The sequence below is a fragment of the Cryptomeria japonica genome, chromosome 5 (assembly GCF_030272615.1).
Source record: "Cryptomeria japonica chromosome 5, Sugi_1.0, whole genome shotgun sequence".
NCBI classification, from domain to species: domain Eukaryota; kingdom Viridiplantae; phylum Streptophyta; class Pinopsida; order Cupressales; family Cupressaceae; genus Cryptomeria; species Cryptomeria japonica.
In genome coordinates this window covers 624,225,950-624,242,156 of record NC_081409.1, presented here as the reverse complement: position 1 = coordinate 624,242,156, position 16,207 = coordinate 624,225,950, and the positions used below count along the sequence as shown (strand labels likewise).

At 34.3% G+C, this 16,207-nt stretch overlaps 1 protein-coding gene across 1 annotated transcript; it reads left to right on the top strand.

Annotated features, from left to right (window-relative positions):
• The first annotated feature begins 4,249 nt into the window (after positions 1-4,249).
• LOC131063747 (phosphate transporter PHO1-like) lies at positions 4,250-12,833 on the top strand. The gene is made up of 14 exons (XM_057997648.2): positions 4,250-4,381; positions 4,755-5,040; positions 5,166-5,337; positions 5,454-5,502; positions 5,602-5,676; positions 5,767-5,896; positions 6,160-6,296; positions 6,401-6,433; positions 6,862-6,966; positions 7,056-7,100; positions 7,241-7,390; positions 7,497-7,775; positions 7,879-8,021; positions 12,743-12,833. Exons 1-14 carry the CDS (start codon positions 4,250-4,252, stop codon positions 12,831-12,833), a joined length of 1,827 nt encoding a protein of 608 aa, XP_057853631.2.
• Positions 12,834-16,207: the final 3,374 nt, after the last annotated feature.

Sequence of the window (16,207 nt, the reverse complement as noted above, 5' to 3'; positions counted from 1 at the left end):
ACAGAATTTCAAAGAATGCCTCTGACTCCTCGATAGCCAGTATCAAATCAAAGAAGAAGATGAAGGATTTTGGGGTGGCCTCTACTTCTATGCTAGGTCTGGCCACAAGACTCCACAATAAGGACAAAGACATTACACTTATCGATAGTGTTGTCAATAGGGTTCAAAGCATTAATGAGGATCCAATTCAAAAGAACGAATGCTTGCTAAGAAATTGGTAAGGTCTCTCGGGTTTTTTCACCTATTTCTAATGTTGTTTTTTTGTTTTCCATTGGTTGGTTTACTATTGGTTCCCTTTTGCTAGACTGTTTTGTTGTGTTAGGGTTTTAGGTCCCTTCAAAATTGGAATGACTTAAATGACACACACTAAGGCTATACATCTAAGCTTAAAAGTGTTAAACACCTAGAGTTGAATAACATTTTCTAGGCTTAATATGTTACTTAATGTGTGTGGTCACACTAACAATACACTTCTAGGCTTAAAAGTGTTAAACACTAAGAGTTGACTAACATTGTCTAGACTTAATATGTTGATTAGTGTGTCTGGTTTAAGGATAGACTTCAAAACCTATTTTCCTTTCTTGGGGAGAATCTATTGTTGTTGTGATCCTAGTGGGTTTCTTCTCCTTTGTTTTTTGGGGCCTCAGGTAGAGCCTTCTATGCCCTATGGACTTGGTTGAAGACTTAATGCATCATTGGTCTTCTCTAGTTATTCTTATAGATGTGGTTATATCTTCTTTAGAGGTGAATATGGATGGTGATGGAGATGACCTATCTTCTATTGAGGCACAGATGTTTGTTGTAGTTGAAGCTAGGAAATGTTGTCGAGGAGTGGTTAATGTGTTGTCTCTTGGTCATCTGAGGACTGAGATGGGATTTTTAATGGATTTACATCCTTTTTATCCTATTGAGGTGGAGAGAGGGGAGGGTATATTTTTCTCAGTGCTGCTCAGGAAGGCTGATGGTTCCCTATTTTTTTGTTATATGGGATAAGAAATTTGTCTATTTTTTTTTAGTTTCTCCCTTCTATCTCCTATCGAGGTGGATATTTTGGAGGGTTCTTTGTCCTCTTCTTTGTTTTCTATTAAGTTCAAGGTTATGGAAGCCTATCTAAAACTCAGTGTTTCTAATGGTGGGAGATTTATTGTTCCCTCTCTTATGGTTGAAGGATCTTGGAAAAACACTATGGTGGTTGAGAGAGCTTGTCAAAACCCTCATGGTGTTCTTTGTAGAAGGTTTTGGGTGCCTTGTTAAAATGTGATGTCCTAAAATGTGCCTTAGGATGCGTTGCTATTGTCTAGCCTTTGGCTAGTTGTGGGAGCCCTATAAAACCTACTCTCTCAAGTTGTGGGAGCTTTGTAATACCCACTCTCATGATTGAGGGAGCCTGGAAAAACCCTATGTTTTTTTTCTTCTTAGGGATAGGCTAGATGCTGGTGGTTTTCAAGGGCCTAGTTTGGTCGGTAATTATTTTTGGTTAGGTTCAAGCTTTGTTTGTGGCCTAGAGATTCTTCTACATGTTATGGGAGCCTAGGAAAACCCTTCTTGTTGGCTAAGGGTGCATGTTAAAACCCTTGTTCTCTATTTGTTGAGGTATATTATTTTGTTGACTAAGACCTGATGTTTTTGTCAACCTAGTTTGTAATGTTTTTCTTTTGATGTCTAGTTGGTGTTTGGTTGGTTGTGGCTGCTCTATTTTTCTGGTTATGTTTCATGCAACCTTTGTGTTTTGGGCCCTGATGCCTATAAGTCTAGAAGGTTTCAAGTCCTTTCTAAAAAAATTGTGGTTCACTACCAAGTTGTCTAGCTTATTTCTTGATGACAACTCTCTAATTGTAAAGGTTTTGGGGCCCCTTCAAAACCTATTTTATCCTAATCAAAAACAATGTAAAATATGTTTGGATCAAAATTTAATATAGTTGAATCTTTAAAAAAAATATAATAATAATATGATAACAAGGGGTGGAGTGTAATGGTGTGTCTTAAGTGTTAATAAAAACTCTTATCTTTTAGATTTTCTATGCTTTTGGTGGGAGGGCCTATGTGGTACATTTTTTTTGGAAGGGTATCTTGTTAGGGCCTCCCTATGCTTTGATCACTTTGGCTACTAGCTTTGGCATTGTTGGGGGCCTTATTTCTCTAGTGGGACCTATGGCTTGGTGGTTGTTTATGGTGGGTATCTGATCTATTTTGGTGGTCTTGTTGAGGAAGGTTCTTTGGCTTTCTTGGGAAGAACCTATCGTTGTTGTGATCCTGATGGGTTTCTTCTCCTTTATTTGTCAGGGCCTCGGTCAGAGGATTTTGTGTCCTATGGACTTTGTTGAAGACTTGATGCATCTTTGGTCTTCTCTAGTTATTCTTATAGAGGTGACTCTATATTATTTAGAGGTGAAGATGGATGGTGATGGAGATGACCTATCTTCTATTGAGGCAATGATGCTGGGAAATGCTATCGGGGAGCGGTTGGTGTGTTGTCTCTTGGCAGTCTAAGGACTAAGATGGGCCTTTTAGTGGATTTACCTCCTTTTTATCCTATGAGTTGGAGAGACAGGAGGGTATGCTTTTCTCGATGTTGCTCAAGAAGGCTGATGGTTCCTTAGTTTTTGGTTGTATGGGGTCAAAAATTGTCTTTTTTTTTGGGTTTCTCCCTTCCATCTCCTATCGAGGTGGAGATTTTGGAGGGTTCTTTGTGCTCTTCTCTATTATCTCTTCAGTTCAAAGTTATGTGAGCCTACGTAAAACCCATTGTTTCTGATGGTGGGTGCCTAGAAAAACCCTATGTTGGTTGAGGGAGCCTATCAAAACCCTCATGGTGTTCTTTGTAGAAGGTTTTGTGTTCCTTGTCAAAACCCTATGTCCCATAATGTGCCTTCAAGATGTGTTGTTGTTGTCTGACCTTTGGCTGGTCGTGGGAGCCCTATAAAACCCACTCTCTCGGGTTGTGTGAGCCTTGTAAAACTCACTCTCATGGTTGAGGGAGCCTGAAAAAACCCTATGTTTTTTTTTCTTCTTAGAGACAGGCTAGATGCTAGTAGTTTTCAAGGACCAAATTTGGCCAGTAATTGTTTTTGGTTAGGTTCAAGCTTTGTTTGTGGCTTGGAGATTCTGTTGCAGAGTATGGGAGCCTGACAAAACCCTTCTTGTTGTTTGAGGGTGCCTGTTTAAACCCTTATTCTCTATTTATTGAGGTCTATTGTTTGTTGACTAAGACCTATTGTTTTTGCCAGTCTGGTTTGTAAGTTTTTTCTTTTGATGTCTAGTTGGTGTTTGGTTGGTTGTGGTTGCTCTGTTTTTCTAGTTCATGTTTCGTGCAGCCTTTTTGTTTTGGGATTTGAACGCCTATAAGTCCTGAAGGTTTTAGGTCATTTCTAAAAAACTTGTGGTTCATTTCAGGTTGTCTAGCCTATTTCTTGATGGCAACTCTCTAATTGTAAGGGTTTAATTATAAACATAATATTTTCAAAATAAACACCACATAAAAATAAAGATGTCTTAATTATTTATAAGTTATAGATAGATGTATAAATATAAACTAAAAAAAAGATATTTAAAAAAAATAATCTATCATTTTGTAATTACAATGTATAGCAAACATTTCTTTTATTTATTTTTCATATAATAATAAGAAGATTAGAATTTAAATATAAAAATTAATCAAATTTTAGAAATTAGAATTAAAAATTTATACTTCGAAAAAATAAACAATGTACACACTCTAAAATTTAAATGGTTTTTAGTAATAAATATAAAATAATTTTAAAATAAATAAAATAATTTCAATTGATATCTCTCAACTTACCAAGACAAAAATGTCTCTTCCTCATGACTATTTAGCAAAAATCTAAAAAATATTTCTCCATAATGATACTGTAATTGACTATAAAAACATACATAACTGCACCTATATAATCCAATTCTTTTTTAACCTACACTTATATATTACATTACTTTATCATAACACGTCCTAAATAACTGGATTATAAACATATGCATTACCTCTGAGACTCGAATCAACTTATGTTTTATGCTTCTCTCTTGTTTCCAGCGTTATATTTACTGTATTTCTCCGCCCCAATATCGATATCACCGTCATTATTGTCCACGTTATATTACAGCAGAAATATTATTATCTATTATAACCTGTTGAACTTCCCATATTATATGCTGGAGAAGAGTTGTGCCTTAACTCGTAAATCCCTCCGTACACTCGTAAGTAACTACGGTATTCTTTTCTTTCACAAGTCAGGAAATGGTGAAGTTTCAGAAGCAGCTACAGACCCAACTTGTTGCAGAGTGGATAAATTCTTATGTGAATTACAAGCAGCTCAAAAAGGACATCAAACAAATTAGACAGCAGATTGCAAGCAAAGAAGAACACCTTGTCACCAATTAACATTCTGCTTGTTCTTCTCTGGTAAATATATACAGAAAGATGGATCTTCACATGCATTATATACAGATATATAAGATGCATTATCTTTATTGTTTTTAGTTTTTATTTTTTGTTGTTTTAAATGTTTTGGATCATATTTTGTGATCTATTAGAATGAGAGAGAGTTACAGGAAATGTAAAATGATGATGATGGATCATAGAATGTGATTTGAAAACATTGATGATAGAAAAATGATGCGCAATCAAATCTAAAAGCAGCAAAAAAACAACCCCATAAACTGTGAAAATTCACCAGCATTAAAAGATGCATTATATTTTACTGTTCATATTTGTTTTTCATATGAATTTAATCTATTGGCAGATTGTACATCATAAAACCAGAAAAAGCAGTAGCGGTGGTAGGGAGATGGTGTACGAAACAGAGTTGATTTATGGGCAATCTCCATGGGCAGAGCATGATCGAGTTTTCTTTTCCAGGCTGGATTCTCAGCTTAACAAGGTTAACAAATTTTATACAACCAAAGAAAAAGAATACCTCGTTAGAGATGAACAACTTCAAGTACAGCTGGAAACTCTCATAGATACAAAACTGGCTCTTTCTGCAAGCAAAATATATGACCATTCAAACGCTCAGGAGGTTGATACAGGTATTTATACACACAATATTCCATTACATAAATAATATAGATAAATTTTCCGAGTATTTCTAAGTTTTTTAATTAGTATCAGACAACCAAAAGTAATTTTATATTTGATTTAAATGTAAAAATAGGAGTTCAATGTTTAAGAGTTTCAGAGAAATGCACAAATGCTTATGATTTTAACATGGAAGAATATGGAGAAAATAATGGTGCTTACATACACAAAGTTGGTCATGCAGAAAAAATGTTACATACAGCCTTTATCGAATATTACAAAGGCCTTACTCTCCTCCAGAACTACAGGTTCTTTTACTTACTGCAACTTTCAAAGAAACCAATATAGCAAATACGCCTTACAACCTCTATATATATTATTGTGTGTATATTACTTATTAATGATATGCTTTGTGTATGTACAGCACCTTAAATGCCATTGCTTTTAGAAAAATACTTAAGAAGTATGATAAGGTGATGGAGATTCTTTCACAACAGTGTAATGTGTTATAATGTGTGCTGAACACGAAATAAAGATTTTTTTTTCTTTTATCATTCCTCATTCTTGTGTAGGTTACAGGAAAGGGTGTGAGTGAAACATATCTAAAAGAAGTACAATCTTCCTATTTCTCAACAAACTCTAAGAAGGTGCATTGGCTTCTTTTATAATACAAGGAAACTTTTAATTTTAATAAAACTTTTGTTGATTGTATTTAAATTTTAAATACGTTGTCACAGCTGCTAAGCATGGTGGAGACTGTAGAGAATTTGTTCACTAAGCACTTCAGTAAGAATAACCGAAGACGAGCCATGAGATCTTTGAGACCTTCTCCCCATAAGAATTCTAGTGGCGAATTCTTTTCTTTAGGTACATCCTACTCCTAGGCCCATGTAGTTTTTTGAGTTATTTATTATCACCGAAATAAATTGTAAACATTGGCCTAGATGGTCTCAATTCAACCCAAAGAAAAAAAGGTTTTATAATGTACCTTAAAGAAAAAAGGTTATTCCTGTTTCTTCCAGTCTAGGATAGAAATTTGTAATGTACCTAAAGACTTGTGTTTGCCATATATTAGACTGTTTTCTTTTGGGTCTAGAATTTGTATTCAAATGGGACATTTTCTATTGCAGGTTTTTTTTCAGGTTGTTCATGGGGTTTGATGTTGGCACTTGTTTTTGCGGTTTCTAAACCTCACATTTCAAGTTACGTGATAAGCAAAAGCTTTCAAATGAATGTAGTTCCAATCTTCAGTAGTTCCAATCTTCAGGTAGTGTGATTTCTTAATTTTTCTACAACAGTTCTCCTTAACAATTTATTTTGATTTTAGCTCATCAAATATTGACTAAATCTTTATGATTGGTGTTTTTGCAGCACATCAATCCTTCTGTCTTTCCACATTTATATGTATGGCCTTAATGTCTACTTTTGCACGAGATCCCACCTAAATTATGCATTTATTTTTGACTTTGCATCTGGGACAGAACTGAGAAGCTTGGAAGTCATGGTTATTAGTACTGGTTTATTCACCGTTGCTATAAGTTCTATTGTTGCACACCTCCTTTTGTTTCCAGAAGGGAAAATAATTCCCATTACCTTTCTTTTGGTAAATTTCTATATATAATGATTTTTCTTTTTTATTTGTAAACTTATTAATTTTGTGTATTTTTTTTATTTTACTATATTTTTTCAATTTATATGAATTTTTATATTTGATTTCAAGTGGGAAATTTCAGATGAACTATTTAAACAAATGAAAATTTAAAATATGTTAAAGAGATAAAAAAACTTAGAAGCTTTCCCTAGAATCATTCAAATATTTCATTTGAATGCAGGTGATTCTGGTGTTTGTATTCCTTCCTTTTGATATTTGTTACAGATCAGCTAGATTTTACTTTATCCGGTGTTTGTGGCGAATTATATGTGCACCACTTTACAAGGTATTTTTCCATAGCTAAGTTGGTGTAATTACATTTTTCATTCCATTATTTACTATTACTAATTTGTTCTGAATGGTATGTACTAACAGGTTGAATTTGCTGACTTTTTCCTTGCTGATCAGTTAACAAGCCAGGTAGATGGTAGATTTGTTTGTTTTTGCATGCAAATCCATGGTTTGGGTTTTTGGTTTCAGAAGTGATAATGTTAAGACCATATAATATATGAATGTCTGAATTGTTTTATTGTTCCAAAACATTCCAATCTGTTTTGTAGATCACAACATTGAGATCTCTTGGGTACATTTCCTTTTACCATGCAAGTCAGTTATTGCACCATAACTCAGACAATTCTGTATGCTCAAGTCCCCTCTTTCAATTCCCATACATTGTTGCTGTACTGCCATATTGGTGGAGACTTATGCAGGTAAATTGCAAAAACCCAAATTATGTTTTCATTACTGGGTATTCCTTAAACTATCAACAAAATCAACTTTACCTACAATATATATTTTTCCCATATCATAAGACAGTGTGTGAAGAGCTGGGTGGACGAGAGAGAGCTTTCACAAATTGCAAATGGGGGAAAGTATATGTTTGCTATTATAGCAATGGTGATAAGATTTAAATACGAGAGCAGTTCTTCAAAGTTATTTCTGGTATTGTTTATGACATCTTCCAGTATTGCAACTGTTTATCAATTTTACTGGGACGTTGTGATAGATTGGGGTCTACTTCAGCGCAAGTCTGTGAACCCTTGGCTTAGAGATCAACTGATCTCGAAGAATAAGAGAATATATTTCATTTCAATGGTGATTTTCATGAAACCCTAAACTTTATTCCTTAGATAATCCCTATATTCATAGTTGACACAAGATAATTCTATGTCATTGAACGTAGTGTTGCATGTTGCAGTTTGTGAATGCAGTGCTTCGATTAGCATGGTTGTATTCAATTATACACGTAGTCATGCCCTGCGGACCCACTTATCAGAAGTATATAGACTTCATTCTTGGAATGGCAGAAATTGCTCGTCGAGGCTTGTGGATTTTTTTCAGGTTGGTTCTTTTTATTTTAATTATAATCAAATTTTGGTCTCAAACTTCTGGGTGATAATTAGTTACTCTTTCAATTTCTTTCTTTCTTCTTTTTTTTAATTGATCTCCCGTCTTTTTTTTTTTTGTTGCTGTTAGTCATCCATTATTGGTTGGTCTTTTGTTTTGCTAATGTTCCTTTCTGAAACTCCTCCCACCCGTTTTAATAGCTGTTTTGTAAATGGGTTAGGATCTTTCTTATTTTATATAATTAAAACTATAATCAGAATTTAAAAATTAATTAGACTATTTATGATAATACATTAATAACTCATTAAACAATTTACTAAAAAGATATTATTAAATTTTATACACTTCACAATATTTTGATCTTAAAAGTTTTTGCATAACTTCTATTATATTGGTAGACGATGGAATTAAAAATATTTTGATCATAAATTTATATTTTATTCATATTAAATATTTTTTAATTAGAAAATAATTGTTAAGTGTTTAATAATATTTTTTCTTTTGTTTACAATTATAAAAAAAAATATTGATTTCATTTATTTTTTATATTAAATATAGTGTTATCAACAGAATTACATCACGAGGAGGTTCCAAAATTAAGTCAGCTCCGGAGGCATGCCTCACACGGAGAGTAGGTCACAAGAGCAGCCAAAAATGTAAATTACATAGTGAAGCAGCTATACAATAACATAAAAGGTATTAATGCAGCAGGTCTTCAAATTGTTCAACCCAAGCAGTCCATCCGAGAGGTCCTTCCATCCAAGCGATGCTTTTATTAGCTTGGATTTGAGCAATCATTTTTATCTGATCATCAGTCGCATTCTTGATTTTGGTAATTTCCTTGTGCAGCTTTTTCACCGTTTTATTGAAAAAAACCATATTGTTCATGTGGTTACGATAGTCGTAACCGTCTTTCATTTCAAACACGAACATAGTAGAGTGCCCCATCTTGAGGAATCTGATCAGTTTCTCCCTCTCGATCATCATCGTAATACAAACCTGCGAGGAGATTTTAATAAGGGTGAGTTTAAGGTATAACTTAGTAAGAGATCTATGTGCACCTTGAAACCTTTCCTCATTTCTGCATTTCCATAGCTGCCATAAAATGTTAGCTGAAATAATGAACCATAGAATATTAGAATCATTTTTAAGTCCATGAATGTAACCTGTAATAATTTCAAAGATATCAATGTACTTGGGGTACGTAATTCCACATAATTCCCATACTTTCTTTGCAAAATTACATTCAAAGAATATATGTCTACAAGTTTCAGGTTTATTGCAGAAGGTACAACTATCATAATTCATCTGGTAATTGTTAATAGGTATTCTATTAATTAACAATAACCATCTAAAACATCCGATCTTGGGGTCAATGGAGGATTTCCAGATTCTTTTAAAAATTTTAATCCAGTCCTTCATCTCCAGGTCAGTATACCACACATTATTAACATGCTTAATAATACTAAGATTATTATTCAGGGAGTTGTAAACATTTTTGGCTTTAAGTTTAGTCAGTAGAGAACCATCAGTCCACTTGCTGTTAGTGAATCTATGAGAGTCAACGAGGCAGTTTGAAGGGATATTCGAGCAGGCTCTAGTAAGCATGGAGTATGTTTTTTTATGAGCGGCAGGAAGATTATATTTATATCTTAACTCATCCCAATTAATCAAGCAATCATTTTCAAAAAGGTCCATGAATGTGGAGATTCCCAAGTTATTCCATACTTTGGCCGAACAGCCTTGAGTCAAGGCAAGCGGCTTCCCTTGGAGATACAGATTCCACCAAATAGACCTCTCACCATGTAGAGAGTCGTCCGAATGGAATGCATTATCAGAAATGCAGTGTCTAGACAACTCCCAAGCTCTCCATAATGTTTTGAATACTGCAGAGCCATGCACAGCAGTAGGAAATTTACCAAAGATGATATTAGCAAATGGGAGATTTTTCCAAGTTTTAGCTTTTTTTGGGTAACCTCTCAAGATATTGTTCCTAACAAGTACTTTCCATGGCTCTTCTCCTTCTACACAGTGAGAGATCCACTTGGTGGCAAGTGCAATACCTTGGAGTCTAAGGTCTTTTAGACCAAGCCCTCCATATTTTTTATCAGTGCAGCACCAGTCCCATTTAACCATGTGGCACTTTTTATTTCCTTTACCGTCCGACCAAAGGAAGTTCCTTATAGCCTTCTGGATTTCTAAAATTTGATAGTTGTTGAACATCCAAGCAGAAGCGTAGTATATGTTGTATGAAGATAAAATCTTTTGACAGACTTGAAGTCTGCCAGCAAGTGACAGGAATCAGTTGAACCAGCTATTAAGTTTTTTTGTGATTTTGGTCTTAACCCATAACCACATATCCTTAATAGAGGGATCTACAGCAAAAGGGATGCCCAGGTATTTGGTTATGGTGGTTGGGCCACCCCACTGGAAGCCAAATTTCAACAACCACCCCGGAGGATGATCATCCCAGCCAAGACAAATACATTTGGCCTGAGATAGTTTAGCACCCGAGATCGAGCAGAAGAGATCAAGTTTCTTAGTAAGACAATTAAAGTTATCTTCTTCCATCTTAATGAATAAGCTAGTATCATCAGCGAATTGGCAGATAGACAGATCCTCATTGTTGGGAAGAGTGATACCTTTGACATTCGGGGATAAAGTGTCGTCAGTAAGGATGTAGGTAAGAGCTTCAGAAGCAATAACAAATAGAGCAGGGGCAAGTGGACATCCCTGTCTAATAGATCGAGTTAGAGGAAAGGGCTCCGAAAGAGATCCATTAATATCAACTTGGGCCATAGCATCTTTAAGCAAAAGTTTGATATACTTACATAATAGGTTAGGGAAACCAAAGGCCTTGAGCATAGTATCAATAAAGCTCCATTCTATTCTATCATAGGCTTTCTCAAAATCCAAGAGAAGGATAGCAGCATTTTGGTTGGAGGTCTTAGCCCAGTTCATAGCTTCCCAACTGGTTATAAGATTTTCCAGTATGTATCTACCTTTAATAAAACCAGTTTGGGTAGGGCTTACAAACTTAGGCAGGATACCTTCTAATCTACGAGCAAGAATTTTGGCCAAAATTTTATATGATACATTCAGAAGCGTAACAGGTCTCCACTTTTTTATATTAGTTTTGTCTCCCTCTTTAGGGATTAATTTGATAATACCCCTGTTTATCATGTTGCCGAGAGAGCCTTTATCAAAAGCTTCATTATACAGGTCAAGGAGATCGGAGCTTATCCAATCAATGTTAGCTTGATAAAACTCAGCTGGGATTCCATCAGGCCCAGGAGTTTTTTCCTCTTTAAGAGTATTGATAGCATTAACAATCTCTTGTTTAGTTATGCTTTGTCCCAAAGAATCGGAATCGGACTGGGTTATGTTATTAGGTATAATGGTTCTAATTTGTTTTCTGAGCTCAGCGGATTCCATAGTGTCCTCAGAAGTAAACAGATTACAGTAGTATTTGGAGAAGGCAGCCTTTATCTCCTTAGGGTCCACTAGCTCAATATTCTCCACAGAGATGCTTGAGATAGTTTCGTTCGTATGTTTTTGCTTAAGAAAGTTAAAAAAGAATTTTGTACCTTTATCACCGAATTGAAGCCAGTGAGCCCTGCATCTGATCTTGACACCATTAACAAGTTTTTGCTGATGTAATCTAAGGTTGTCCCTAGCTCTAGATACCATAGGTAATAGATTTTGATTAGTCGGGTTGCTCTGCATACTAACTTCAGCAGAGCAAAGCTTATCTGAGAGGGATTTCTCAATATATCTATAATCCTTGGCCTTCTTTTGGCCAATCGTTTGAAGTAAGGCTTTCCAAGCAAGAAGATTCTTTTGCCATCTATCACAGTAGGAAAGGGAAGGATAACTATTCTTATTAAAGGAGCTTATAAGTTGAATGGCTATCAGTATGTCTTTATCTTTTAGCAAAGAGGTATTAAGAATATATCTAGATTTGCCAACCAGAGGTGCTTGAGGAACACAAGATAGTTTGATACAAGCAGAAATAGGATGGTGGTCTAATAGGGCCGTAGGGTGAATAGAAACAACATTGCCATTTCTGTCAGGTATGAAGGAGAAACTGTTCGAGTGAGCATAGAATCTGTCAAGTCTGGCATAGATACGGGAGGAGGCCTGTTGAAAGTTACACCAGGTATACTTTAGATTAGAATTGGTATTGTCAATGTTTTTCAGAGGGTCAAACAGTTTTTTTCCTTGGATCATATTATTCCAGGGCATAACTTCAGCAGGTTTCCAGTTAAATGGTCTGCCTCCAGATTTGTCTTTTTGAGACTCAACCATGTTAAAGTCTCCTCCCAATATCCATGGGATGTCAGGAAGGGATGATATCCATAACCAAAGTTCAGCTCTCTCCTGAGGTTCATTGGGTGCGTAAATGGAGCATACTCCAAATGTAACTAATAATATATTATTGAGTTTATATCTAATAATACTTAATCTTGATAATTTTCTTGTTAATCATTCAACTTTACCAATAAAATCGAAATCAATTAATAATTTTTTTTTTTCTTATATTCATCGTTACTACTATTGATCATACTCATCATATTAAATTCACTTCATTATAATTTCTTATATCATAATTATTTTAATTTTCCTATCTCATTAATATGAATAGATTCAAAATCTTTATAGTTCTTCTTTTTCTTTTAAATTTGACTTTGTTACAATATTGTTTTGGCATGCAGATTAGAGAATGAACACCTTGACAGTGTGGACAAATCTAGAGCAGTCAAAATTGTTCCTTTGCCATTTAAATGCATTGATCCATTTGTATAAATAAGGTATTGAAATATCTAAGCAATCTATTTTATTGGATATAATAATGTATAATATAATTTTTATGTAGATACATGATTAGCAAATCTCAAATTTTGATGTAGGCGTCCTCATTTTATTTAATTACATCATTGTGTTCATAAAGATTTAATTAAATAATATTTTCTATTTTTATATGTATATTATAATTTATTATATAAAAATAAAATTATTCAATTTTTTACCTTTTAATATTATTTCAGTTATACATATCAATTTGTTTATTTTTACATACACTATGTTATTATCATATTTCAAAAAAGCTATATTGACATTTAAACAATCTAAATATCTAAAAGTTGCACATGGTTATATTAATTATATAATCATTTGTATATTAAAATATTAATGGTTAGATTTATTGTCTTCTAATATTATAAATTATAATTATTTAAAATAATATTAATCTTACACATTTAAAAAATGTAAAAAGAAATTTAAATTAAAGAGAATCTTAAAAAATAATAGAATATGAATTTCATTTAAATGGATAACTAGTCAAAATATTTGAAATGTATCTATATCTTAAAAATTTAAAAAGATATAAGTCTTTGGGTATTTACAACCAATTTATAATTTATGATATACGTGTGTCATGTGACCTTTTCATCAAGAGAATATAAAGTTATGAAACATTCCATTAGAATTAAAACAAAGATAAAAATTGTAATGATGGGAAACAAGATTCACAAGTTTATGCATGCAAACCAAGAATTAAACCTATCTCCAATTATTACATTTAGAATGAGAATGGATCCACTGGGCTCAATCTCAAATTTGATTGAAAAGGACTAAGCATGAGGTGAATTCGGTACTCCTTGAATTGGGGGTTGAAAATGAGCTATGGAAAGATGTAAATTGAATGTTATCAATCTAAGGCTAAAGATGTGAAATTGATAGTACTCACCATGAATTGATAGTCTCAAATCAAATATGCAGACATAAATTACATATGTAGAAAGCAGAAGTAAGGAGGAACTTGTGTGTAAAATGTGGACTTGAAAATGTCGGACAATTTTGCTTGAGGTGACCTTGTTTAGGACTCAAATGTAGTTAAAAAATGTTTTTTTGGGATAATTATAATGTTTTGAGTGTCCCCCCAAAGTTTCATCAAAAAAATATCAAACAAATTTACCTAAGGCAACTTTGGCCTCCAATTTATGCCGTTAAAATAACTAAATCTATGTGTATTTGTTTGTTATTCTCAAATCTATAACTATTGTATTTTGAATCTAGAACCAACACATAGTAGAAGGAAAATGTTGGCATTGAAGTTGTCATTCATGTCAACATGTGTGTGTGCATGATTGAGTTAACGGAGTTGCAGAGTTGATTGATGTCATCAGTTAAGAAGGTGATACAAGACACCCACTGGATGAAGATGCAACGCGCATACAAAGTTGATTGATGTCATTAGCTAAGAAGCTGAAATGGTTATAGTGATGCACGATGATGAGCTTTCAAAGGAATGCCAAATAGGTTGCAGATGTAGTAGGAGAGATCGTAGTGATCAGGTTGATGGATTGTCGTAGATTCCCACAGTGCCATATGATGTGTCTATGGAGTTCCTGTTAGATGTCCTGAAGTTAAAATTGTGAAAACATGTGTATCAAAAAGACCACACAGTGTTATACCAATCACATTATGATATGATAAATAAGCATCTTGGATAGATATACCGATCAAGTGTTGTGCAGGTGAAGTGATCATATCAGAATAACTAGGCCGATACCAGGTCATGCGAAGGAAAATGCTATCAACATAAGTCTGGCCAATGTTGGGTCATGTGGTGTTCCTGTTGTGCTTCATCGGATTGAGATAAAAATGTCGAATGTCAAGGCAGAGTTATTTATCAAGATAGATGAACATAGGCGGAGTAGCAATTTTGTGTAATGCCAATTGTGTAAACTACTCCGACATCATTGTGTCAGAATAGACATGCTAACTAGGAGACTAAGGATACCTATTGGAGTTTATATTGAAGGGGGAATAGCGAATTTCTTCTAGGCTGATTGACCGAGCTATGTCGATAGAGGAAAAAGTAGAAAAGACCCATTGTTTAGTTCATCAAAATAACATATACCGATATGGAGGAGGTATTTGGAGTTCAGTGTCGGAGTAGCTATGTTGATGCAGGTTCAATTTGAGTCATCAGAAGAAGTTTGTAAAGACAATATAACATTCAAAAGGTATTACGATAGTGTTAGCTGTTCTGATGGGTGTGCATTTTAGAGTAGCATATGCCGATTAAGTCTATCACTATGGAGTATGCATTTCGAGATGCATATGTTGATAAGGGGAGGTAGACAATGTGGCGTTGGTATAACTTATTCTGTCATTCTAGCACATTTTTTCCTATGTCGATAGTTGTAGTTATTTTGATATATGGTCATTTGGCTTGGAGGTTCTTCATTTGGGATAGCCTATGGTGATTAGGGAAATCAAAGGTCAAGTTCTCATCAAAGTAAGAAATACCGACGTAAGGGATCAAAGACATCAAATGGTTGTCGGGATAAGTTGTGAAGGTGGAGTAGGTGCTAGATGTTAGCCTGATAATTAAAGTTATTCTGATAGAGCTTCAAGGATATATATCAGAATGAGTTAACCTAATATGAGTAACTATTGGAATATAAGGAATCCAAGCACACTGAGAGCCGGGGGGGGGCGGGGGTGAATCAGTGTTCTACTGGTAACACAAGATTTTACCTTATTGCAACATACACATATAAATTGGTAAATGAAGAAACATATAACATGAAGTAAATAAACCAGCCACATGAATGAGCACCATAAAATACTGAATTTTATACATGGAAAACCTCAAAGAGGAAAAACCACTGTGGGATTTGTGACCCACAATATCAATTCACTAGCCATATGAAAGATATTACATAGCATGGGGGCCTACACATGCAGGAAGGCACACTACTCAACACAAAAGAGTCTCACTGACTACAAGCTTCTACTAAGATAAAACATTAATGGTGAACTCATAAAATGCATCTGCAATGCTAGAAAGAGTTTCGCTTAAAACTCAGTTCTGTACCGGTTCATAAACCTTGAACCCTTTTACCGTTATCTCCTTTCCTCCAAGAATGCTTTACAAACCATCTACTGATCATAGCATGATATAAATTTCCCATACAGATGACCTACACACATATCCTTTGCATTACATTGTTCTTCTAGCTTGTCATATATCAAAATAACCTAGTAAACTAACTTATATACCCTCTACAAACAAATACATTACAAAAGATATTCAATGTCGGCCCTATACAATAATTACAAAATGATTTTACAAATAAAAATTTTCGGATCCCAAACTGATGTCG